Source organism: Ylistrum balloti, unplaced genomic scaffold (genome assembly GCF_031769215.1).
Source record: "Ylistrum balloti isolate Yb309-2 unplaced genomic scaffold, AGI_CSIRO_Ybal_v1 Utg369990, whole genome shotgun sequence".
NCBI classification, from domain to species: Eukaryota; Metazoa; Mollusca; class Bivalvia; order Pectinida; family Pectinidae; genus Ylistrum; species Ylistrum balloti.
In genome coordinates this window covers 73,450-100,462 of record NW_026782073.1, presented here as the reverse complement: position 1 = coordinate 100,462, position 27,013 = coordinate 73,450, and the positions used below count along the sequence as shown (strand labels likewise).

Here is a 27,013-nt window from a genome sequence, read left to right as displayed (position 1 = left end):
GAACACAGAATGTAGAAATTATGAGCTCATATATCATCAAAGTGCAACTGTGTTTCACTTCACATTTTGGTTAGATAATCACCCCAACACTATCCCCATTTATCATGTCACATTAATAATTTTAAGACTCACTACCAAACATATTTTAGCTGATATTTGCTGGAATATGGTATAAATGACTGTTATGATAAGCAATTTGTGTGGTTTTAATGAACAACTTTATTGATGAAAATTAAGCAAAATATGATACTTTGGAATCCTTTAAGTTTTGAACCTGATTTCTCTGTGGAGCTATTATTTAGGCCTAAAGCAGATATTTAAGAGGTTTTGATAGGCTGGATTGTCAATCAGTGTTGCAGGATAAACAGAATACATGGTCAATGTCTAAGAATATAAGCCTCATTTTGGCTCAGGACAGAAAGACCAAAATTGGCTTGTCACCTTTCTCTTTCTATACCCTTGCCAAAATATAGCTTATTGCATAAGACACCCGCAATGTATCCTCCATTTATTTGGACAGAGATTTTAGCACTCGTATCTTTATTCGTAATCATCGTTTTTATGTCGACAGGAAGCAAATAATATGGTCCAAGAAGCCAATTTAAAAAGAATGCATTCTGAGAAACTCCTTAAAGAAGCCACAGAAAAGGTAAGTAATGTGTATCACAGAACCTCCCACTGACTTCTAAAAACACGGATATTTAATGTTATTTGTGAACAAAATAACATGTTTTGTTTATACAATATAGTGTCAGCAGTGCTGAAAGACATGATAAGTTACAATAACTTTAGCTTTGACATTAAAGTATTGTCAGACTATTTAGGTAAAATAAAGATGTTATCATGGATAGATGGTGCAGTGGTAATGCACTCTTCTTTCAACTAGGTAACTTAGCCTCTTTTCCCAAATTGAACATAATTGAACATGAAAAGGTATGGGGTGCTTTGTTCAACCACAGTTTTCCTGGAGTACTTCAGTTTCCTTGGAAAGTCAGACCACTTTTGCGTTTCCTTGTCAACAAGTCTTGTTTGTAGACTGTATAAGGTTACATCTTTTGTTACAAATTTTTTTTTATAAAATTACTGAATTTGTTAATTCTTACGAGAAGTAAACTTATATTTATATCCTCCAGATTGAGGTGTTGGAGGCAGAGGTTGTTGCCTTGAAACAGCTAGTCCTGACATCAACCCCCAGCTCTCCCAACAAACATCTACACCCCCAGATAGACACTCTCAAACCTGAGACTAATAAAAAGGAGAAGGAGAAGACAAGCAAACCGTTCTGGAAGACACATCGGCGGTCAACCAGCCACCATGAGTTTACTCGTGAAGCGAGACAGGAAGTACAGGCTCAGCAGGAAGCCAAGAATGACCGATGTAGTGATGTAAGTTATGAATAGGAATTCACAGTAGCATAGAAATGATAGATAAATTGTCTCTTTTTCATCATTCTTCATGCATGATGTGAAAATAAATAATCAATATGAACTATCTAAATGTGCAGGTTTATTATCAGATCATCAATACAAATTATACAGATAGGAGTTAGCTTCAGGCATTCTCTCCCCAGAGAATTACTCAGGCTTCAGGCATCTCCATTATCATGGTGTTAAAAGCCAGGCTATAGCACTGCTGCTGGTCAATGATGTCCTCCCCAGAGGGTTCTATTTAGTCCTGTCCTCCATAGCATCTCCACCAGATATGTCATTGTGTTCAGCTCAAGAAGTGTGCTAAATATTGGCTTGATAGATTACACTGGTATTGTCAAATACATGTAACAGACTGTAAAATGTTTCTGTTTGCATGAGGGAATCAACTTATGAAAGGGAAATAACTCTGAAATGATTTTATAGTATTTATATATACCCACATACAGGACCAGGTCATTTGTCATTGTATGATTGAAGTTTTATCTTTAATAAATGAAATATGTATAAAAATGATCTGATTACTCAGAATTTTAATAAGGCAGTCCATCAGTTATTTCTCAGTAGGAAAAGCAGACACTTATTAATAATTTTGTTTGGGGATAAATGGGGTTTAGTTACACAGTTTCAAATAAAATAAAAAAAAATAATAAAATAAAATGACCTTGACCCTTATTCAAGGTCACAGAGGTCACATTTCTTTAAACATTAAAACAACTTCTTTTGATTAACTGAATCCCCCAGAAGCATGATATTTGGCTGAAAGGTTCCTAGGATGAGGCCCAACCAAGTTTGTGAAAAGAAATGACCTTGGGCAATGTTCAAGGTCAAAGGGATCAAATTTTCAAAAGCTTGAAATGACTTCATCTGACCAACCAAAAGGCCCAGATGAATGATATGACCTTGATCATTATGGAAGGTCACAGGGCTCAAATGTGTTACCCTTTAAATAACTTCTTTTTAATCAAAATGCCAGGAAGCATGATTTTTTGGCTAATTGAATCCAAGTATGAAACCTGACAAAATTTACGAAGAGAAAAGAATTTGAACTGTATTCAAGGTCACAGGGAGGTCAAATTTGTTGAAACCATCAAACTTCTTCTTATTATTATAATATTGGGCAAGTAATGCTCTTGGATTGAACCTGATAAAATTTGTGAAATGACCTCAAAACATATACAAGGTCACATGGATAAATAAGATTGATACAAACATGTAAAGATTTCTCCTACTTAAGCAAAAGGCCTTGAAGCATTATATTTGGTTGATGAGTGGTTGGGTTGAAGTTAAACTAAAAATTGCATAAAGAAATGACCTTGAACCACACTCAAGGTCACAAGGGTCAAATTTGTAAAAAAAAAAAAAAAAAAAAAAAGACGTTTTGTCATAAACCAGAAACCTTATATTTCGTGTTAGGTCTTTGGATTGAAGCTCATGGCTGTGAAAAATATTAACTTGATCTCTATTCATGGTCATGGGGGTCAAATTTATTAAACCTCTGAAATAGCTCCTTCTGATTTTGATATTTGGCCAGTATGTCTCTTGGATACAAAAATTTACCAAAAAAAAAAAATGGCCTTGAAACTTATCAAAGGTCACAGGGGTTGAATTTGTCAAAACCTTCAAACTATTTCTTCTGCTTAAACAAAAGACCTAGCATGATATTGGGCTGGTAAGTTTCTTGGATGAATCTCATCAAAGTTTTCAAACAAATGACCTTGAACTATATTCACAGTCGAAGGGGTCAAATTTGACAAAACCTGTAACAGATATCTACTCGTAGACGAAAAAGTAGAGAATCATGATACCGTGTAAAAATGAGATTTTAGGTCAAAGCCAGACAAATTTTGAGAACAAAAAATTAAAAACATAAAAATGACATTTACATTTAAGCCAGGTCATAATTGTCACTCTTAAGAAGTGAGGGCTAAGGCTGAAGTTAGTTGTGGAAATTGATTAAAATTGATTGGATATGCCCACTTCGAATGCCAATGGTGTACATGTTAATGTGTTTGTTATGAACATTGAAGGTATTTTAGATAAATATCAAATACCAGGTGAGCGATGCAGGCCTATTGACCCTCTTGTTTTGGTAACACATTATAATATGTTTATATCATACAGAGGAACTTCAGAGTGATATGATTTAATTACAGATTGATCCTGTATTCTTTGAGGAGTTTGTGATGTGGAGGAAGAATCCACGCTTGTCCAAGGACACAAACTTCCTGTCTAGGATGTATATGGAGGATATCAGTCCCTGTCTCAACTTTGCCAATAAACAGGTAAAGACTTGTCATAAGTCTTCTAAGTCTGCAATGTATGTAGTTGTTGTTGACTTATTTTGGCGTGTCATTATTTGTTTTGGGCCTTTTTGCAAGAGACAAGAAAAGCTAGAGTATTGTTTTGTTTGACATCAGTGTCTTTAGGTCAGGTTCTGGAAAAATATATTATCTGCAGCAACCATATAAATCTGATATATAGTTTGACCTGAAAGTGTAGAACTAAAATTAAAATTTGGAGAAGTTATGTCCCTTGTAAGAAAAGTGCTGCACTTTTGTAAGATTTTGAATATTGGTACGAAGTCTTTTGAAGATATTCAAATTGTCTTGAAAATTTGTGCACACCTTCCATAATGATGTACATTAACAGAAAGAAACCAGCTTTTTGCAGCCTCTCGATATTTATTACTTGTACAATTATGATTTCAGTTGTCCGAAAATGTGAAAGACTGTGTAGAAAACAATACGCTTACGATTGAACCTATTCCTGGTGACAGCTCCTACCCAAGGTAAAATTTTATAGTTTGTTAGCGTTTATTCAACATTGGCTACTTTATGTACTGAATTAGGGACCAGTTCCTAAAGGTCTTACTTTTTGATATGGCAACTCATTAGTCCCTTCACAGAACTATCGGTGATATTTGCTTCCTCCTAGGCTCCGTTTGTGTTACAGTACTCTTGTCTCGGACATGATTCAGGGCTCGCACTGTGAGTTGCCATCAGTGGCAAGGAAAAAATGAAATCTTTTTGGCATTTTAAAATTACTTTGGCAAAGTGCCAAAATACACTGATATTTCACTGCACTTATGACTAAAATCAAGAGTCATGGGCATATCAAGCCCTACCCAGCCAGATACCTTGGCACCGACTTAAATATGTACAGAAACGGGTGTGATTTTCTTATTACCTCCTAAAGCCTCAGGCATAAGGCTTATATTATAGACAAAGGACCCAGACATCTCTTACCTTACCACATAAAGAGTTATAGCACTTGGTTATTGTTACTCATCTCAGTCACCTGATTTATCAGATTTTGAATGATAACAGGGGTCTGATCTCTATTCAGAGTTATGGTCATTCTTATGCACTTTATCACCTTCAGTTGCACTAGTGTCAATGTTGATATTGTTGTCAGTGTATGACATATTAAATTCTGATTGTCTGTCTTTATGTATGGAGTTATAGGCCTTTGGACTGATAAACACTAGTGTTAGTGTTGATTAGTGTTACAGAGTATAACCTTTGCATCATGATATAAAAGTAGAATTTTGTTTCTTTGTTATGTTATGTTCTCAACTCTTTAAGTCGTGTTAAAGTGAATGACTTAATTTTAGGTTTGAAATACATTATATTAAATACTTGCATTGCAACAGAATTAGTGTTATTGTCAACACTGTAATATAAGGTCAGCTGATAAAGTGTTGTTTGTTTACAGGAGATGTTGCCTCACAGAAAACAACAGGCTGTGTAATTATAAGATAAAACTTGGAGAGGATATCACCTGGTACTCCATATCTCAACTCTGTAGAAATCGGGTAAGTTCTGTGTGGATTGTCTTCAATCTAAATATTTCATATGATCTGGTAATGCTTGGTTGTGTTTAGGCAATGACATCAGATCTGTTGTCACCAACCTGAAATTGTGATGTCAGTTGAATTTTAATGAAGTATCACAAATTGATAAACAATAGATAAATGTTAAAATATGACAATGACATGTACAGTGTATCACAGAGATGTTTATTACACAATGTTTGTGAAAAATGCACGTTGTATCTTAATTATTGTCTTTACGGTAACTCCATGTTTTAATGTGTAATTCAAACTGGGAAAACATGCAAATTGGACATTAAATCTATACAAAAGTTTATCTATTTTTAACCCATCTACAGTTCCAAGATTGAGATTCATCAAAAAAGAATAATCTGGAAATAGAGTGTATGAAGTCTGACAGCAAGTCTTATGATATTGTCATTTTAACACTCCCTTTTTCCATGTTTTCACATTTGACAGCAACTGGATGAGCAAACTGTTCAATCCACCCAGGGAGAGTCATGATCTATAATGTTAGTCTGTACATATCTTGAGTATCCAAACTATCAGATGAAATTTTGTAAGTGTTTTGATTGATTGTGGAATTACATCTTACATTTTTTTTATTTCAGATTGCTTCCGTTTGTGATTTTTATACCTACATCAGATACATAAACCAAGGACTCGTCAAAAGTGAAAGTAAGCACTGAACACACAGAATACGATGCCTGATATTGAACTGTTGGTTAAAGGGAATATTGATATAAATTTGTTCTAACAATTTTAAAAATAAATCTCGTCTGTAAAATGTTTTTATATAGATCCTTAATTTAAGGGCTTAAATTGATAATAGTGTTTTTACTTATGTAAAAAAAACAGTGGGTTCACATTTCTGTGTTTGTTGTCCTTCATTTGATTTTGAATTTTTGATTTCAGATAAGGAAGCATTTTATGAAATTTCACGACTCCGTAAGCAGATGGCCCTCGCAAGACTTGGCTACTCCTGATCTTAGTCCTGGTTTTAATGTTAGTAGCAGTTTACTTGCCAGTCTTTTATGAAAATGTGAATGTTTGTGGTTATACATGTAAAAGTGAGAGGTTGTATTTAATGGACATTGTTGTAGAGTAAGAATACAAGGATTTTTAATGTGTTTTCTAATGTTGTTTTAAGTTAATGTCAATGGGACAGTTCAGCTGCCATTCAGTTTAGCTCCCAGCTGGAGAGATTGAAGACTAAAAATGTTAAAAGTTGATGGGGACCACTAGGGCAGTTTTACATCCACTGCATTATCTTTATAGCATGCACCTCTAAGGGAGATAAATCTTTCATTTTCCTTATGATATCAGTTAGACTGAACCTGAGACTCAGCATTTCATAGTGTGGTGTTACCATCTCGCCCGATTTCATTGGGTCTGCCTGATAATTGCCATATCATGAAAAATGCTAAAATCCCAGGATATTTCTTCACTTTTGATAAGTATTTTATAGTTTCTGATTCAGTTTTACATTCAAAATAATGTTCAAATATAACAGAGAACGTCATCTAAATGCATACAGATGTCATATCTATACAAAATAATTGATTATAAAAACACCCTGTCACCCTTGATTTTGAAGTTCATGAATCAGATATTATTTGCCAAGAGGGTTGTGACCCTGATAGTGTTAAAGTGTGTTTGCCATCATGTTTAAACTGACAGCTTTCTCTTTAAACACAGTTGTGATACACCAGATTATTAATATTTTGTTTTGAACTGTCACAGTTGTATGATTCGTTGCTGGTTTTTTGAATCAGTTTTTATTTTTGTGGTTGAGTATGTGTCAGACATGTATAGAAGTGTGTTAGTTGTATTCAGCTTAACTATTTAAACTGAGGACATAAATGTGAATTCAGAACAGAGTCTGACATACAGTGCTATAAATTCCATGATTTAAAGTTTATCTCCCTTTTGCTCGTATGTAAGTAAAGGGAGATAATTTGTAAATATATCTATAGAGTGTATATAACATTTATATATTGGTGTGTAAGGTTTGTTGTGGAGATGTTTGTGGTAAATGTAGAAAACAATTATAGGAAGTGTGTCATTACTATTACTTAATTTCATAATTACTTTTCAACTTCTTTACATTATTTATATACATTAAAGCAGAAGTTAGATATTTAAAGACTGATTTAAAAAATAAAAGCAGACCTGATTTTTTAATAATAGGTTTCCAGATTTGTCACAAGTAAAAGAAAAAGGCTTTGTAACACAGTCCATTTTGCTCCATAGAAATATTTTCAGAAATATCTGGAAAATACATTATTACTGTTTAAAAGAAAGAAAGTTCATGTAATTCCATTTAGAAATGTATTTCTACGAGTTGTTTTAGAAGTCAGGCCAGTGTTGATAAGTGTGATTTGTTTTCTGTGTGAGTGACTGTAGATATCTGTAGAGATTTAATACTCAGACTTGTTTACTTCTGTATAGAGTCGTTGTTATAATGTAAATACATATATATATACACACGTGTGTTGACATTTTAATCTCTGTTTTAGATAAAAGTGAAAGTGCTTTTGTTAAATTATCAGAAAATATTAAGGTGTTTTGGTTTTACAGAACACTGAAAGATCCAAATTTGGAGAAGTTTTCCCATCACTTTCATATTTGAAAACAGTAGTTTATATTTTCAAACTTCACAGAAACAAATTGATTCCTAAGTTTCCATTCCTTATTGATAAATCTTGGATCTATGAAATCAATTCATATGATTCATTCCAGTTTACCTAGTCTCAATTTACTCTCTTTGACACTATGAAGCTGCATTCCTATGTCATTTTGATCAACAAATAGTGTGACTTTTAGCCAGGGGAAGCCATATCCTGCCTGATCAGTTTCCATTCACAAAAAGATCACGGGAACGACTAGGTAGCAGGACAGAAACGACTGTTGAAATAAATATTCCACTTACAGTTTATCTTAGTAAAGCATGCCTATCATGTTTACTTTTGTTTTCATTTTTCAAAACACAAAACAATGTACTATTAATTACACATTTCTGTGTGAGATTTATTGATACACTGTTGATCAACACTGATAATGTAGGATAGTTAGGATCAGAATTATTCATACTCGCACTCTATCACAAGGATCTTTAAGATTTCAGAAATGTTGCATTGTACAATGAATTTCATCTTTAGAAATAGCATACTCACTGTGTTAATGATTCACATGCTTATCTCAGCACCTAATTTAAGATCACATGTAAATTAAGTAAGTAAGACTATGATTGATCAAAGTATGTAGTGATAAATCTGTATATTTTGCAACTAAAATTATGTATAGTATATTGTCTATATTCATTTTATGAAATGCTGTCACAAAGAAAATGTGTTTCACTGATGCAACAAGTTTACAGTAGTATTAATAAGTATGACAATAAAGTGCAATATTTGACCATAACAAGCTGTATGAGCCATTGTGCTGTTATCCTGTGTATACCTCATGAAAGTGACGGACAGATATAGCATGTAACCAATTTGTACAAAGATTTTAACCAGGGATACCTGTAGCTCTACTAAAGCTGTTAAAGAAATGTTTCATCCTAGACTGAGTTATTGTAACTGACACAAAGACACATCTATCAATTTGTCATGCTTCCAACTTGTAGGAACTAACATTGTTATTTTCAATTTCATAAACAAATATAAGCTGCACCTATTGAATTATGTGACTTGATAATAACAATGTTACTGTAACAGGTAAATGAACCTGTTCAAATGTTCTGTTTTTATTATAATTAATATGTCAGAAAGGCTGTATGATAAAGCACTAGTGTCTCAAATGGTTTGCACTTAATATGCCAGTCTGAATGCACAAACAGCCTAAATGGAGGATTTATCATAAATGTATAACCATGAAGTAATGATAAATTTTGTCCTAAACAAAGGGACAGGATATTGGTATCATATACAACAAGCTATGATTTGTACAAAGAAGCCATGTTAAAAACAAGGTGAGTTTTTGACTACTTTAACCCTAGTCATGACCTGGTTCATATCTGCTGTTATATGCTTGCATTATTTTGTACAGATAAAGAAATCTTGTCGAAATTTTGGATTTTATATATAACCATAGTTTATATATATATCTAATTATAAGAAAACCTCAGGATGTTAAAAGGTTTACAGTTGGATTTGTGTGTTATTTTTATTAAAGAACAGAAGACTTGCAGTACAAATTGTGCCAAAAATTCCTAAGCTCCTGTACTAAAAGCAGAGTATATGCAAACTTCAATATACATTGTTTTCTTATCCTGTTGAATTGTGCCATTGTGAAAAACAAGGAACAAGATTATTTCTAAGAACAGAATCTACAGTATGTTGTAAAGATATAAACTTACTGTGTCTGTATGGTGGGTAAGGATGTTCTTGTTATCTAAAGGATGTAGCATAAAATTGAGACTTAACCAGACAGTATTCACTGATATAAATTTCATTAGCTACACATAATCACTTAGACATTATTGAGTGGTTCAGTCATCATTGATGGCTGCAGTTGTGTCATTTGTATTATAATGTTTAACTATTACAGAGATATATGATTGTGTTATGAGAACTTAACGTACACGTCGTGCATCAAAACCCACCTACTGAGAAATATACTTCACATGTTTATGTATGTTCAAATTCACCAAATAGTGAATTAAATTGTTATCTTTTAAAAGATGATTATTGTTGCCTACTGGGGATGTAAACAGTATTCAATTTTACACGGTGTAAGGTGGAGATGAGTAGATTTATAGTATCAAAACTGAATATTGAACATGGATTAGATTTTCTTTTTTTAAGTTTTGTTTTGGACATATTGACTTACTCCATTTGATTAACTGTTGATTCTTCCATAACAGATTGTTTGTATAGTTTTAGTTGCTTCTGTTAAAGTTTTTGATGTGAACCATATCCCATTTGTCCTGAAGGTGCACTTTTATGTCCAGAGAAAAGTGCACTCCTGTGTCCAGAGATCAAATTCAGTAATGTTTCTTTGTGTAAAAAGTTTGTCTAATGTCATACTTGTACATTTTCTTTATTTGTAAAATAAATAAATTTTACAACAAGCACATCTGTTTTAAGTTTCAATGACTTCAATGAAGTTTTGTTATGAATATGAAGTACATATTTTCTACTTAGATGTACACACTGAAATGTGTACACACTTCCTCCAATAGGTTTTGTGTGGTGTTTGACTGAGAAAATGCTTCCATATTTCCACAACTACAAATGTTACTGGAACTTCATTTACAAAGGTTGTACAAAAGACACCCGAGTGATAAGTACCCTATGATACGAGGACTTATCAGTAATGTTTATGACCTCATCCTTAAACATGGATATGTGTTGTGGAAATCTTTAATTAAGAAGTGTAATACAAATCTTGAGGTCAGATTCCAATCCATCCTATTTACTTATTGTAGACATTGCTTGTCTTCCTTAATAACCTGCCAACACTAACCATATTACTACAGCTTTTGATTCATAACACTTATGTCTGGCTAATATAGGCGCCGAAACACACTCTGAAACAAAATTTATTCTAAAAATATCACAGAAGTTTTGCTCCTTGGCAGAATGACATACTACATGACAAACGATTAATTTTTATAATTACAAAGATATAATTACAAAACATTGGTAACAAAACGTGTTTGTATAGATTCTGTACATGGGAGATGGAAGTAATTCTAGAACTACAATCAATGACAAATACAATGTTGTCATTGTATAACTACAAACAAGTTGTAGTTAAATACAAACATGGGGTAATACAATGTTGTCATTGTATAACTACAAACAAGTTGTAGTTAAATACAAACATGGGATAATACAATGTTGTCATTGTATAACTACAAACAAGTTGTAGTTAAATACAAACGTGGGGTAATACAATGTTGTCATTGTATAACTACAAACAAGTTGTAGTTAAATACAAACGTGGGGTAATACAATGTTGTCATTGTATAACTACAAACAAGTTGTAGTTAAATACAAACATGGGGTAATACAATGTTGTCATTGTATAACTACAAACAAGTTGTAGTTAAATACAAACGTGGGGTAATACAATGTTGTCATTGTATAACTACAAACAAGTTGTAGTTAAATAAAAACATGGGGAATACAAGGTTGTCATTGTCAAACAAGTTGTAGTTAAATACAAACATGGGTAATACAAGGTTGTGATTATATAGATACAAAACATCGGTAATACAAGGTTGTACTTATATAGATACAAAACATTGGTAATGCAAGGTTTTACTTATATAGATACAAAACATTGGTAATACAAGGTTTTACTTATATAGATACAAAACATTGGTAATGCAAGGTTGTGATTATATAGATACAAAACATTGGTAATGCAAGGTTTTACTTATATAGATACAAAACATTGATAATGCAAGGTTTTACTTATATAGATACAAAACATTGGTAATACAAGGTTTTACTTATATAGATACAAAACATCGGTAATACAAAGTTGTACTTCTCTAGATACAAAACATTGGTAATACAAGGTTGTAATTGTATAGCTTCAAATCATGGGTAGTAGGTATATATTGGAGTTTTAACGTTCCTTATTATTGCTTGTTGATCTCACTGTTCTATACATGTATATATCAATCTACTGATTTTCATATCTTCATCTCTCGCATAGTGAACGGTAAGAAACAGACAGGTGATGATGGTAAGTGCCGTATGTTGGTTGTCATCGCTTTCTATCAAACTATCTAAGAGAGCAGTTTGGCTTTGTCTTTGTGATATGTAAACAACTGACTGTGTTGATATCCTCTGCATAATTAGGGTTGACCTGACCTGGTGATCTGCACTCTTGAAGTAATCGGTTTGGCTCGGCAGTGTGCCACACACAAAGCATCTTACTAACTGTAGACGAATTAACCTTTTCATTGGGACACTTCAGAACTCTCAACATCTAACTGGTGTACCGGTCGTCAGACACTCGCTGTAAGTGGTATAGTTTGTACGAAAGACACAAGTAAATTACATGTTTCAATACAAATTTAGAATTAGATGCAGCAGAGGTAACTAATGAGTTTGACTGCATCATACAGCTGTTTAGACCTTGTCAGTGATACTTAAGGCCTATATTTTGAAACTTAGGAGGTGACTGAGAAAAATGAAAATAAAAATTTATGGACAAAGAAATGTCAAAATCTAGACAAGGACGTCTACTAGCCCAATAATTCAATAAGATTGATCTCCATACGTCTGTTCCGAAGAACATCAAGTACAAGTATATATTGTAAAACGCGACATGCAGATTACAGCACTCTTCTAGGACTTAAAGTCCACCATTTGTGTTTACCACCTGCAGTCTCGAATACTGTACAAATAACACAAGTGCAAAAATGTTACATTTTTTCTAGGTCGAATGTCTGTTGGATATTAAAAAATACATTGATACAGATCTGTTGCTACGAAAGACGTTGACAATGGTACGCTTTCCGTCAGATAATGGTATTGATGTTTATTACTATAAGGTAATCTACCTTTCAACAAATTTAATGGTCTACTAGATGTTACATCTTGTTTATTCTTGAATATCAGATAAAGCAGCAAAAGTTTAAACATTCGTGTGTATACGGACTTGTTGTGTCCATGGGCAAGACGCCTTACCCTGATAGCTTAGGATAGCATGTAACGGGCCTTCCGTATGTTATTCAGCGATGTTTCCACCAGCTATACTACAAGGATACCCCGCCACATAATGATTCTTGCCGTTCATGGGGCGATAAATATAGCAAGCAAACATATAATTTCGTTAATGTATAGGTAAATGTTTGGTACTGTAGATGTATAGAAGTATATAGATTTACATATAAACATGCGGTATTATAAAGATATACACAGATGTTCATGAAAACATGCATTTACACCTTAATATAAACGTTTATATATAATCAAGTATATCTGTAATGTGGTCATCTGTGAACAAGAATTCTAGCGGAATAACAAATCCTCTACTAGTTGTGTTATAAGAACTTCTATTCAAATGACATTGCTACCCGGAGAAAAAGTTCCGAAATATCCGAGTTCAAAATGGACAAGTTGTTGTCCAAAATATGTAGTATAGTAATATTGTAATAGTTTGAGAGTCTTGAAAAGGAGGTAGCGAGGCACAGAAATCACCTTGTTCTGCGATGTAGGGACGTGGAAATAACACCTTCAGATCTCAATATTAGATATCCAATTAATACCATCATTGCCCGTATTATCATTATTCAAGTGCAGCAAGATCTAGCGAGGGAAAGAATATGCAATATTAATAACAAAACTGACGCATTAGCTTACAGATAGAAAATAATTCCATTGTCCACACAAAACTCCAGTTGACAATTTTAATGTAGTCACAGAACAGACATGTAAGAACTTGAATTACGGTGAGACTGATGAACTGAGATCACAAAGGACAGGTGTCTTAAAATCTACAAAATGACCAGTAAACAACATATCAAAGGAAGAACGCATTGCACTTGAAAAATTAAGCAAGGACAGATCGATCATACTTCTATCAGCAGACAAGGGGAAAGTCACAGCCAACTTGGACACTGACGAATATGAGAACGAAGACGTGAATATGCTTGACAATCAAACATGAAAAAACTCAAGAATAGTCCTTCCCAAAAGTTAAAAAAGCGTCTGGTACCTGTCTGATCAAAACTGAAGGTAGAAAATGAGATCACTGAATCACAATATAGACACATGTATCCCAGTGCACACACCTACTATATATTGCATACTCAATATTCACAAAGACGGGAACTATTATGGCTCTTAGTGGACCATACTGGGGTCCATTGGTTTAATGTCTCCAGGTCTCTAGCAGACATTTTGAACCCCTGACAGGTAATAAGATGATCACATTAAAAACTCGAAGATCTTGGAGAAAGTATGTTCACGGTACTTATCCAAAACGATCAGGAATTGATATCACACGATGTAGTGTCTCTTTTCACTGACTCACCAACTGACAAAGCACTGTGTGTGTTATTAGTAGTCACCTGGAGCTAGACCGGTCAATCTCCATATACGGATGTGATAGAATTTGTTCTTACAACATGTATTGCTGATACAATTTATCAGCAATGGTGTGACACTTGCAGCTATGGGTAGGCCAGTGTCATTCTTCGGTCACTCGGTGAAAGAGGCTGTAGCCACGACCTTCATAAAATGGAAGTCTAGTCTATGGAAGCTCTATGTTGATGATATATTGGAAATAGTCAAGAAAGGGTCACAGAAGAATTTAGCTGCGCATATTAATACCGTAGATACCACCACCAGCAGCATCAAAATCACATGCGAGAAAAACATCAATGACGCTATGCCATTCCTTGATACCCTTTTAGTAAAGAAAAATGACGGTACTATCAAAGTATTGGTCTATAGGAAAAGGATGTATACAGACTTATAATTCAACTACCAATCACAACACCCCTTACACCAGAAGTTGGGCATTATACGAACTTTGCTCAACAGATGTGAACGATTGTTGTAGTAGAACAAGATAAAAGCGCAAACAAAATCACATCCATATCACCAGACTCACACACAACTATGACCTATGATCTCTGACCTAGTGTTAAACAAATCATAACGGAAAAGACTATAGTATATTTGTACCATATCGTGTACTTTTCTCTATAATGTTCCAAAAACACTAAGTCGATTCCTTAACATCTCGTGTAGTTCGTGCGTCAGTGTTAGTACACTTCACAATGGTGACAATGTAGTCATCGAAACATCACAACGTCACACTTTAAATTATGTTCTATTGACATTATCAGTGAATGAAATGCTGTGTGTTATACAAAATGTTAATATTTAATGCGCCAGTAAAACGCAAGCCTCTAAAAAATTGGTTTCATACTTACGATTACTATTCAAGACACAGATAATGAAGGCCAAGCTTCATCTAGCTAGGGAGCTTATAGGTCATATGTTAAACATTTGTATTAGTAGACAAAGTAACATTTCGATTGCTTGGCGGTGACAATAACGTTTCAGTTAGACAATATTAAAGATGACAAACTGCGTATCTTTATATTGCGGATAACACATTGGTATAAAACTGTTAACATTGAAGAAGATGAAGAAGAAGAAGAAGAAGAAGAAGAAGAAGAAGAAGAAGAAGAAGAAGAAGATGAAGAAGAATAAGGAGGAGGAGGAGGAGGAGAAGGCGGAGAAAAAGAAAAAAGAAGGAAGAAGAAGAGGAGGAGGAGGAGGAGGAGGAGGAGGAGGAGGAGGAGAGGAGAGAAGGAGGAGGAGAAGAAGAAGAAGAAAGAAAGGAAGGAAGGAAGAAAAGAAAGAAAGAAAGGAAGGAAGGAAGAAAAGAAAGGAAGAGAGAAAGAAAATACAATACAGCACTAGGAAAATTCATCAATACGAACACGTACCATTTTAAATCAGGTTTTGGACGCAAGAATGAAAAAAAAATCCAGGAAATGGAAACTATCGATGTTCAGAACAATAAGGTATTTACTGTTTATTTTGCATCACTAATAGGATCACCATTGCCAAAGGTTTTCATCAAAATCATCTCTCAAAAAAGCGGCAGTTACCAGAGCGACATCGTCAAGGCAAAACTGAAACGCAATATATTTGGTCGATACCTTTTAAAATATGAAAAAAATAGGAAAAATTATTACGTGGTTACTTTAAAAAAACTACTGAAATATTAATCGTATTAAAAAGTATTTTAATAAATAATTGACAAGCATTAAACACACGAATTTCGGTCCACGCTTAAGACTACAGCTATGTTATATGTTATTGGAGACTGTGGGATATACTAACGGACTAACGCAGCACCTGTTGGTGAAATTTACTAATGCCTGTATACTGAAGATGATATCTTCATGAAAGCTTCCCGCGCTAACAACATAGAAAAGCCTTCCAATCCACTGGCACCGTATCTTATACACAATTGTAGACAAAAATAGCAAAATAATTTACATTTTTTTACCATCAAAGAATCTCGGCCTATCTTTATAGAGGTATATAAAAGGAAGGAACTTATAGGTTGTGCGAGTTCCGAGAGTAGCTGTTTGACGCTGTTATATCAAGTACGCACACATTTGTTTTGTACGCGAGGGGAGAAGAGGGTATTTTTAACACTACATGCTATCAGGAAACCTCGCCACAATAACACAAGGAGGTACGCTGTAGAACCTCTGTGTTCCCACAATCTGGACGTGTAATGCACGTGTGGTAGCTCGGAAGTACGTACCGGGAACAGTACTTGTGGTGAGGTACTTTGTGATGTCGTACGTTGGACTATATATATAGAAGTAAACTCGTGTGTGTGGACACAGGAGCAACTATACTGATGATTGGCTAAAAAGGATGTGATACAACAATGACGGCTGATGATTTCAGGTAAAATATATTTAAAGACATTTTAAGGGATGAGGAAGGTTTGATGTTTGGGTCGTTGTTACCAAAATATACTGCCTCCTTGCTATTGCAACACATTGGAATGTGATGCTACATGTGTAACACAAAAAGTCATGTGACGACCTTCGTAATGTCACCCGGATGTAAGGTGACAACTCTGGCCTATCTACTCCAAGCGCTTCACAAACAGACTTATAGAAAGTGAAATAACTGAATAAGGCATTAATAGTCTGTCTAAAATGTCAATATATTTGTCAATGTAAGTAACGACTATTTCAACAAAATGCTGACATGTAGACAAGATATGTCTTACTGCACTTTAATGAGTTTGTTAGCATTGTTAGTAAATGACAATATCTCAGTCTCACCAACGTTCGCCCCTATCATACATTTCTTCGACAGTTCATTGGCACCGAACACTTGACTATGTATTTGTGCACGATTTGTGAGAATTCGCATTATTTGCAATTGTAATTGAGATCGTTCGATATATCCTTATTTGCTACTTGCAGTTTGAATATGTTAAACCGTTAGCCACCTCCAGTACAGACACAATTTGAAGGGATTTATAAATCAAATGTTACGATGAGGTTTTTGACCTTGTTAATACTCTGTAGAATATGTTAAATGGTGTTACATGGCTAGCACAGTGGGTTGTCTAATTATATACACTTCACCCAATTACAATTATCTCTTACACATACGATGGTATGCCAGCTAAACGTTAGCGCCGTCATAGGTGCTCGAGTGTGCAGATACAATGCGTTTAATGTACATCATTATAGCTTGAAAGCGTATAATTGATTATGATAACTTGAATATATCGCTGTCCTGCATTTTGCTCGGTTTTACCATTGTATTTTGATAATAATCTCGCATACCTCCTTTCTCGACAGGGAGCTTGATCTATTATCTCGCTTTTTCGTACACTCAGCTAGTGTATCTTTGTATGAGGTACCTATAAATAAGCTACCGGAAATCTACCATCTTTTCATGTAAGCGTTTTCAAAAAAAACCTTAACAAAATACTTCAAGAATGTTTCTTATTTTCCATTTCTTTATACCATTTATCATACTGTCCAGTAACTATACAATTAATAACATTATCTTATACAAGAACTCGTTTGAGATTTTGTGTGGGTGAAATACAGAATGAGTTATAAAGAGTAACCAGCAAGGCTTTCTGGAGCTTACAATGTACATAAACATTCTCGAATTAAAACATGAAATTACAATGTACAACACAATGGCGCCAGAACACAAACTCAAACAACAACAATGGAAAACAAATAATAGACAAGGCAAAGGACTGGTAAAATGCCAAAAGCAACAAAAAGGACAGGAATTAGAAAGATAGAAATTCACAGGAAACAAGGATAGGTGAGAAAAAAAAGGAACCAAATAGAAACAAAACGATAGACCAGGATAGGAACTGAGGAGGCACAAAATATAAAATGAAAAAGACTGGAATGGTTAAAACACAAAATAATAAACAACGACAGGAAAGGACAAAACAATAGAAAAGGACAGGAGCTGAGGAAGCGCACAACTAAAAATGAAAAAGACTGGAACGGAGGAGACACAAAACAATAGATAACGCCTGAGGCAGAGTACACCCAAAATAATAGACGGTAGCAGGAACGAAAGAGACAAAAACAGTAGACAATGTCAGAAATGAGAAGCGAAGATACACATAGCTATAGACAGTGGCAGGAACGGAGGAGACACAAAACAATAGACAATGTCAGAAATGAGAAGCGGAGATACACATAGCTATAGACAGTGGCAGGAACGGAGGAGACACAAAACAATAGACAATGTCAGAAATGAGAAGCGGAGATACACATAACTATAGACTGTGGCAGGAACGGAGGAGACACAAAAAAATGGACAATGTCAGCGAACAAGAAACAACGGCAAGAGATTTTGAGACGCAACAATATCTGGAATGGAGTGGCTAGAATAGTGGTGACAGAAACCAGAAACACCACATAGCATCAAAGAAAATGTCGACATGTTAACCAAATCTTCCTTCGAGTTAACATAAATTCGATAAAACTAGGGTAACCAAAGAAGACTGACACAGAAAATCCTGAAATGACATAAGGAAAATAAGACCAAGTGGTCCGGAAGGGAAGTCGTCTGCTTCATCGACGACAATCGCCACGTAAATCTTGGTCAATCAAACTATGTAATATCTAACTAAAACTAAAACAAAAAAGCAAACAAATCCGGCTTCATAAAGTACAAGGAAATACAATGCTTCCCTATGAGATTACTATGACGACCATACAACTGCCCGATTATTTTCAACAACATGCGTCGCCCGAAACACTGTTATATGAATTTATCTGTCAGTTGTCAACATCTTTCACGAAATGATATTTGGAACAAGCCTTAGATTATCGAAATCCAATCATATACTTCAATTATTGAGAAAAAGGCAATGAAACAATCTTGTATGTCTAATCTGCTACAGCAATGCATAACCTACACTACATGCTAACAGTATTCGTTACATGAAGCTGGATTAAGATATTCTAAATCAAAAGCGTTGGTAGTAAGTACTACATACTTGTACGTTTTTTTACTGCGCTACAATAATGTATTACTATGTGCAGATAGTACTTGGCAGTAGAATATACAATCTTGTTTCTATTGATGTGAGGATGAAATGCTGTTCTTATTACTTACCTCACAGCACTTTCATCTACCAATTAATATACAGCCTTGTGTTAGGGTAAGGTTAGTAGTAAGTAAACGGATCGAAAGGCACACACATAGCACATACAGGCTGTGGCACCAGGAAGGCAGTGCCATGGACGAAAGGTAGGACCGCCCTATTTATATATTTTGAAGTTAAATCAGGCCATTGAAATTGTCGATCATATATTCGAGGCCAAATTTGTTTAACAGCATGACAAGCGGTTACTATGAGCACGGTTGCTGATTGAAGCTGTTTTAAGAAATTCTTGCGAATGTGTTCGCCTTGAAAGATACGTTTTGTTCTTCAATTCTATCGATTGCTATGTATAATAACTGTTGATTTTGTTACTTTTCTTGAATATGAACACAGGAAATGTTTTATAGTCGAAAAATAGGACTATTATAGCTTTAACAACGGCTGTGTTTGTTTGACCACTGGTTTTATAAGAGATAATTCCATCACCTTATGAAATTATCATCATTTGATTGCCACTACTCTAACTTTGAGAGCGTATTTCTACATAATCCGATCAACATTTATCTATGCTTTTGTAGTAGATATTTTACCATTCCAAGTCTCTAGTTTCAAATGTATGTTATACAACATAATTTCTTCAAGTATTTTATTTCAAAATACCAATTTTATAGTAAACAAAGAAAAATTGAAACTCAAAATGTATGTTACATGTTATCTGTCAAGTCCCACAATTATTATTTATCAGGTCACACAAGTACACGGCTGATAACAAAATGTTAGATACTTTATGATGATGTTACAATTAAACAGCACATATACAGTACATAAACCATAAACACAGGAATGGTAGAATTTAGGTATGATTCATATCGTCTAAGTAAAGTAAACGGGACTCGAAGACGTATACTGTTTCGGAAACCAATCTCCCTTTCTGATATAAACTGTCAGGAATATGACCACGTGAACAAGGAAGTTAAATTTTACAATTTACATCTATATTACAAATATATTGAAGGAATGGTTTTTTTTAAAAAATTTTAGATACCTTATAGAAGATACTGAAGTGCACAAATCCCCATCATCCCCTTCATTATTTTATCAGTAAGCCTTTAGCAAAGTCTTAAATTGGTTTAAGTGCCATTTCTCACGAAAAACTGACAAATAAAACATTCAAAACATTGCCAAAAGATTGTAAGATCAGAAGTGCCAAATAGTGAATTAAACTACAGAATCAAACAACTGTTTCGTCCTTCTAGGATTTGTTAGTGATGCTAAGGTCATATGTTTGAAACCAAGGAGGCTATTGAGGAAAATCCAAAAGGATCGAAAAAATGTCAAAACCTAGATGAGGAAGTGCATTAGACCTATAGTGCAATAAATTTAGAGAGTATCATATACCTGATAATTTCAGAAGAACGTCAAGTACGTATGTAAATCTGAGTCATTTTTAAACTATATGTAATTAGAAAAAGACAAATAAATGATATATATTATGGGAAATAGAAGTGAACCTTTATATCAAGAAAACGTATGTTCATTTCTACTAAAACTTCAAACGTTGTAAATAAATCTGCGAGAAAGAGAGAGAGAGAGAGAGAGAGAGAGAGAGAGAGAGAGAGAGAGAGAGAGAGAGAGAGAGAGAGAGAGAGAGAGAGAGGGGGGGGAGGGAGGGAGGGAGGGAGAGAGAGAGAGAGATAGAGAGAGAGAGACGGGGCCTATGTGTATTCTGGTTCTCAGTAATATTTATTTATGTGTTCACGTGATCCGTTATGTAATTTTTATCGCGTCTTTTCGAAATATTTTATTATCAAAACATGTATGATATCATTATCCATGGAACCGAAGCTTCTGCTATGTGTAACTACATGCGATACGTTTCCCATTTGTTTTATATAATATTAATCTTCTCAACTCTATCTTCTCACAATCACTCATTCATCTGCAACATCGTAGTGTTTTTTTCGTTGATTTAGTCAAAGTTGCCAAACAGTTGATTTTTTGGTAGCAATAGAATGAATACCTTAAGTTTATTATCACCTGTTGGACGACTTGATAGGCAGGAGATCTATCTACCGTGGCACATTCACGAAAATGATGGATGTAGTGGATCATTGGCAGCATAACAGTATAGTGTTAGTTTTCTGACGCCCTGTAACGTATCGTAAGTGAGTTTACGGCTGGTGGTAGATGGCCTCGGACAACTGTTATCGGTATTCACCAACACCATCCAGGTGTCTTGGGGCAATGTGTATTTAAAACCAATTAAGTGTCCATGGAAACAAAAAAATAAACAAAATATCCATTTTTCAGTATCCTGATGAACAGCGGTGTTTATACGAAAACAAGTAAGTTTTTACTGATTTGAACAGATGTATATATACTAATCATAGTGGTAGGAATAAGAACATAGAGTTATTTTTTAGTCTGGTAGATATTGATATAGACTGGCGGGAGATGTGAATTACTTAGCAGTGTGATAACGACTAAGGGAGAAAACGACTCATATAAATAGCTAGCGATAACACAACATTGGCAGCTGTGTCATGGTCTTCACTGCTCAGAGATCGACGAGTAGGCATAGGGCGTTTATCACTACAATATCATCTCGTTAATTTATCTATCTTGTCTTCTCACTGTATATAGTATATCTTATATAGTTAATATAAACATGATAGTTTACGGTATGATGTTAAAGGTGTTTTTTTAGTTAACTTCAATATAATATAACTAATTGTTGAAATGAAAAAGCTATCTTACAACCAAACTTATAAATGATGTGTATTTATTTCTACCTCAATCATGAACCTAATACCTAATTCCAATTTCCGAATAAAAATATCCCTGCATCCCCTACCTATGGTGTATACATGTCGAATATCTAAGGTTTTTACGATTTTCTGCAAGAAGTCTTCAACTTACAAAATCGTAACACAGGGTTTCGAAAGATGCAGGTTGAGGAAAAGTATGGGTTAGTTTAACGGTCATTACAGAAAGATTTTCGAGAAATTTTCGTCACGGGACATAAAGCTGGACGTGTTTGATGCTCCCTAGTTTACCTGTTGGTTCCGTTGTTAAAAACCTTAAATAACGTGGTATAACTTACTCGGATTGACCAAGATTTACAAGGCGGGTGTTGTCGGTGAAGCGGAAGACGCTTACTCTTTCTGTACACTTGCTCTTATTCATGGTTATTATACATGGAATGTATCCTAGCCGTGAGAACTTTCAAATTACCGAAAAGGACAAGATAGTAAAAGCTATCAATATGATAGGACATTAGCTGCTGCTTCCTACTTTCATTATCACTGACACATTAGTCTTTCAACTCTTATATGTCTGTTAGCGGCTAGCTACGCACACGTCCAGATCACACGTGACAGCATGGATTGTCTTCGTCAAGAAAATATCATCATAATTTACAAGTCATCGCTTGTCGTAGATTTCAGTCTAGCTCGTCACCTCCTCCAAGATCAGTTGGACAGAAATCTAAAGTATTAAAGTTAAGAGGATAGATTAACAGACAGGGGGACAACGAACTCATTTAGCACTTCCATGTGAAGCTATAACAAGGCTTTGTGCAACTCTAGGAATTCTTTTACAGAAGAATATTATATAACAAGAAATTCCATAGACGATTACAACAAACTGAAGTATTTTTATTGCATTCTGTTTTTCCTTATTTGACTATAGCCACGGAAGCCAGAATAATATTTCATGTTTGTTGTACTGTGAAGCTGATTTGTCTCAATACATTAACAAGATAGGCTAAAGACAACGTTTCATCAGGTCCTATATTCCATGTTACCATAGTATCCAATAACTCGTGTATTTACCCAGTGTATGGTTGATTTGTGTCAAAAGTCATCTACTAGCCTCAAAGAACAATATAATCACAAAGAACAAGAAAATCGACAAGAACGCAGCACGAATGGTAGCTATTGAACAGATCTCATTATCTATTACCTGACTTAGGGTGATGCCACACAATGTACAGGAGATGCTACATGACGAGAATTCTTGATAGATGTAAAGTAGATATACCACTGACTGCGGACAATGTGTACCTGTAGAAGGACATGCAAACGGTCTTTGTTGTTTGCTAACCAGAATGTCTGGACACGAGAGTAAAATCTTCGGAAGCATATGTTCTGTGTTCTATAAACGAAGGGTTGAAGAAAGAATGAATGAAAATGTAGTTAAGCGTCATGCTCCAGTCTTATGTCAGGTGTAATTCACCTTGAAATGTATATGTGCACGTGCATGCATTCCTCGTGTGAGACACTTGTATTGTACAATGTTCAGTTTCTCGTAGTAAGTAAATTCTTTCCTTCTCTAACAAATGAATTTCTGCCAAGTGTCAAGGTCATACCACCCATTTCTAGATGCCGCATTCGTTTTACGAATTTTTAACCTACAGCTAACTGTACTTAACTGACATGCATTTCTCCCTAACAGCCCGTGCAAAGTAATAATTTTAATAATTCTTAATACCATCTGGCCATAAAATATAAAGATAACTCTGAAATACTTGAAGAGCCATCATAGAGTAAGAAAGAATTTATCACAGTGGTATAATCGAGACTCCTAACAAAGTAGAGAGTAAACTGTGCGTGATGCCAAAATGTGGTCGACTCCAGTTATGACAGGTAATTTTGTACAGAAAAACTTTAACATAGTACTGAAAAGATGATTTTCGACGTTTTTGAACGAAAAGTATTTTCTGATGAATAAACGCTCATTTTTTCTGGATCTAATAAAATTAATCATATTTTATTATAAATTAATTCCTGGTCCTATCACCAAAGGGATTAGAAACAATCGACAGTGTTGACAAAAACAACAAGAGAAAGTTGATTTGTCAGAAAAAATGTACCGATCATATAGATATTTGGTTTTCATTTTCAATATAGAAATATATGAAGTTTCAGCTAAGATAGGTATGTTTGACTTATGACCTTACATGTAATAATACATTTGACATATAACTGCTTAATATTGCAGTGCAAGGGTTATAACCTGGTGAAGAGTGATAATACCTTAGTAAGTACAGGAACGAAGCCCTATTTCTATCCGCAATCATGTTGACTGTTGCTTATGTCTTCGCAGTCACGATGATTCGCTCACATTTTGCTTTTGTTGTGAAGGAGTCGTGCTCTTTATCCCCTTTCCTTCCCCAAAATGTAGTGTACCTTTCTGTTTGGGAAGTATTATTAGTTGCTTCAAACAGACGGAGATGTGCTAGCACTAATTCTTTCCAGCTTAGCTCGATTCTTGACGGGCATTCATACTCCTTGCTGAAATGAAATGGAATTAATAACTGAATAAATTAAATCGAGCCTTGCAATTAAGGGATATGGCTGTTTTCTGTATATCTAATTTAACAATCATGGTGGTATTTTCTGTGTGTGTACAAGTAATCAAGTCCTGTATGTATTTAGTAGTTATGCTTTTCCAATACATGTCTTGTTGTTTCACAATTACTAACAACAGATATCCACTATTCTGTCTATATCATTCCATATCCACCCGCATTAGTCTATAACAACCAATCTCGTTACCACACTTCACGTTACTGAGGACTTTATGTACAGTCAACCCTCATTTTAATACGGCTTTTACACAAAGGTATAAGGGTTTGACAAACGAATACCCGTTCGTGATCTTTGGATGTTTCCTTTTCTCGTTCATATTCACTGCACGTCACATGACCCATGTTTTCTGTTTCTCTTTTGCGATTTATCTATCAACAGAAACCTTTTCGATTATTCCATAATAGTGACTTCACACATTCTGTAAATACAAAAAATGATTAAGTTTTCAACAGTTAAGTGATAATGGCTTTCAGAGCCTTGTACTCTGGTATTATCCGGTTTCCGTCTGTTAATGTTTTCTTTGTATTTGTGCACTGGCAACAGTTCCGTGTCGAAACTAGCCTCTGCCTCATTATAGTAGTATGACCGTCGTTCGTCCCAAGGTGAAAGGCGTAGAGACTCCTTCTGTATGTTGGCGATATGTCAAGTCATTTATTACTACACAGGTAGTGTAGGTGCGGAGGTATGAAGTTCTTCCAACACAATTCGACAGAACCAGGAAATAATGCGACTACATTTGGTCAATGGAGGTAAGAAACCAGTTATATTAGGGTTTTTTTGTCTCTGTTTCATTTCTGTATTGTTGTTGAAAATGTCAAGACCTTTGATTGGAATATTGCTTAATTCTAGAATAATTCTTTTAATCTACTTCTTTACATTCCATCGTTTTTCTCCAAGTCTGTACCAATGCCGATGACCATGATTATTTTCCATGACACTTCCAAAATATTACAACTCTTTTTCAACGGTCTCCCTGATGATGATTAATAAAGCTGTTTTTACACCTTATATATGCAACAATAATTTTACCTATCATCAAAATAATCTGAGGGTTGAAATGTAAATACCATTTTACGTCTTTCATAGTCACGATGAAGAATGTGAACTAAATAAAGGAAACGAATATAGGAATGTTCTTAACATACATTTAACTTATGTAATAGACTAAAGTGAGACTGAGTATGCATCTGTCTTTGTATATAGGAATATCATATCTGTGTTTTTGTAATTAAAATACTATTTGTTTTCACAACATAATTAACTAGTTTTACTGTTTAAACTATTCCAAAATGACAACAGATGTGTATCAGAGCATCAGAGGAGATGTTCTTTTTACGAGTCTGTACTAGTTAAATTTCTTTACTCATCAAAACTGATAAGAAAAGTCTGTTCAGAAATTAAATTTACAACAATGCATCAGACAATACTTAAGTTATTTTTTCATTTTGATTTAATGTATCTATTCTTAGGCATAATGTCAAGAGATATCAGCCAAATTGCCAAAATCATATACCCATCTGTTACAAAAATCCTTATAGTCGACATAGTAAAAGACGGTATAGTTTACTTTATTGCAGCTAGTACCAGCTACACTTGCAGTGTATCCAGTGTTTATAAATGGAGAATCGTTTTATGGATACAAGGTGTTATATATTTCATTTATTGTACACAAACACACCTGGAATCATAAAACACAGGCTACTGTTTACTCAGAGGCACATCTAGAATGTTTGTATCTAATGATGTATAGGTAGGAAACACAGCCAGCAGCATATGCTGCAGTTAGCAGAGCCATGTCTACCGAGCTATGAACAGTCTTGGTATGCAAAACTTTTCCCCCCATTTTCATATTCGTATGGGAGTTCCTGCATGCCTGTGATAATTAAGCATTTGTTTCACACAGTATCTATTGAATCTGTTTTAATGCTACTTCTCAATGTTGCACTGTTTCACGGTCATGTAGCATGTAAGTGGTTCCGGTGTGCTGGCTTAACTCCGACCGTTACAATCAGATATAGTTCTATACCTGGATCTGAAACACGGAAGACTTCCTTCTACCGTCATACAACAAAAAAAAAACAATTCTTTTAACAGAAAAAATACTTTATAAAAGTTATGGTATATTAATACGTTTTTCATAAGCAGATTCTGGTTCCTATTCAGTAATACTTATAAACCCCTACATTGTTAATGTTTTTGTTCAGTAATATTTAGAATCCCCTACCTTGATATTGTTTCTGTTCAGTAATATGTAGAATCACCTA

The 27,013-nt window shown here is 34.5% G+C and overlaps 2 protein-coding genes across 6 annotated transcripts in view; both read left to right on the top strand.

The window, feature by feature from the left end:
- The window catches only part of LOC132547938 (rab-3A-interacting protein-like), a 38,043-nt gene extending 27,701 nt beyond the window's left edge, over positions 1-10,342 (top strand). For all 5 annotated transcript variants that reach the window (XM_060211743.1, XM_060211744.1, XM_060211745.1 and 2 more), the window contains 7 exons: positions 572-649; positions 1,134-1,385; positions 3,584-3,712; positions 4,139-4,218; positions 5,145-5,244; positions 5,874-5,940; positions 6,178-10,342. In XM_060211743.1, coding sequence (XP_060067726.1) covers positions 572-649; positions 1,134-1,385; positions 3,584-3,712; positions 4,139-4,218; positions 5,145-5,244; positions 5,874-5,940; positions 6,178-6,248 — 777 coding nt within the window. In that variant the 3' untranslated portion in view covers positions 6,249-10,342. The remainder of the gene's footprint in view (positions 1-571; positions 650-1,133; positions 1,386-3,583; positions 3,713-4,138; positions 4,219-5,144; positions 5,245-5,873; positions 5,941-6,177) is intronic.
- A 6,038-nt stretch (positions 10,343-16,380) lies between these two features.
- Positions 16,381-27,013, top strand: part of LOC132547960 (glucose dehydrogenase [FAD, quinone]-like) — a 35,539-nt gene continuing 24,906 nt past the window's right edge. The window contains exon 1 of the mRNA XM_060211778.1: positions 16,381-16,676. Within this exon, the coding sequence (XP_060067761.1) occupies positions 16,657-16,676 (20 nt within the window). The 5' untranslated portion in view covers positions 16,381-16,656. The remainder of the gene's footprint in view (positions 16,677-27,013) is intronic.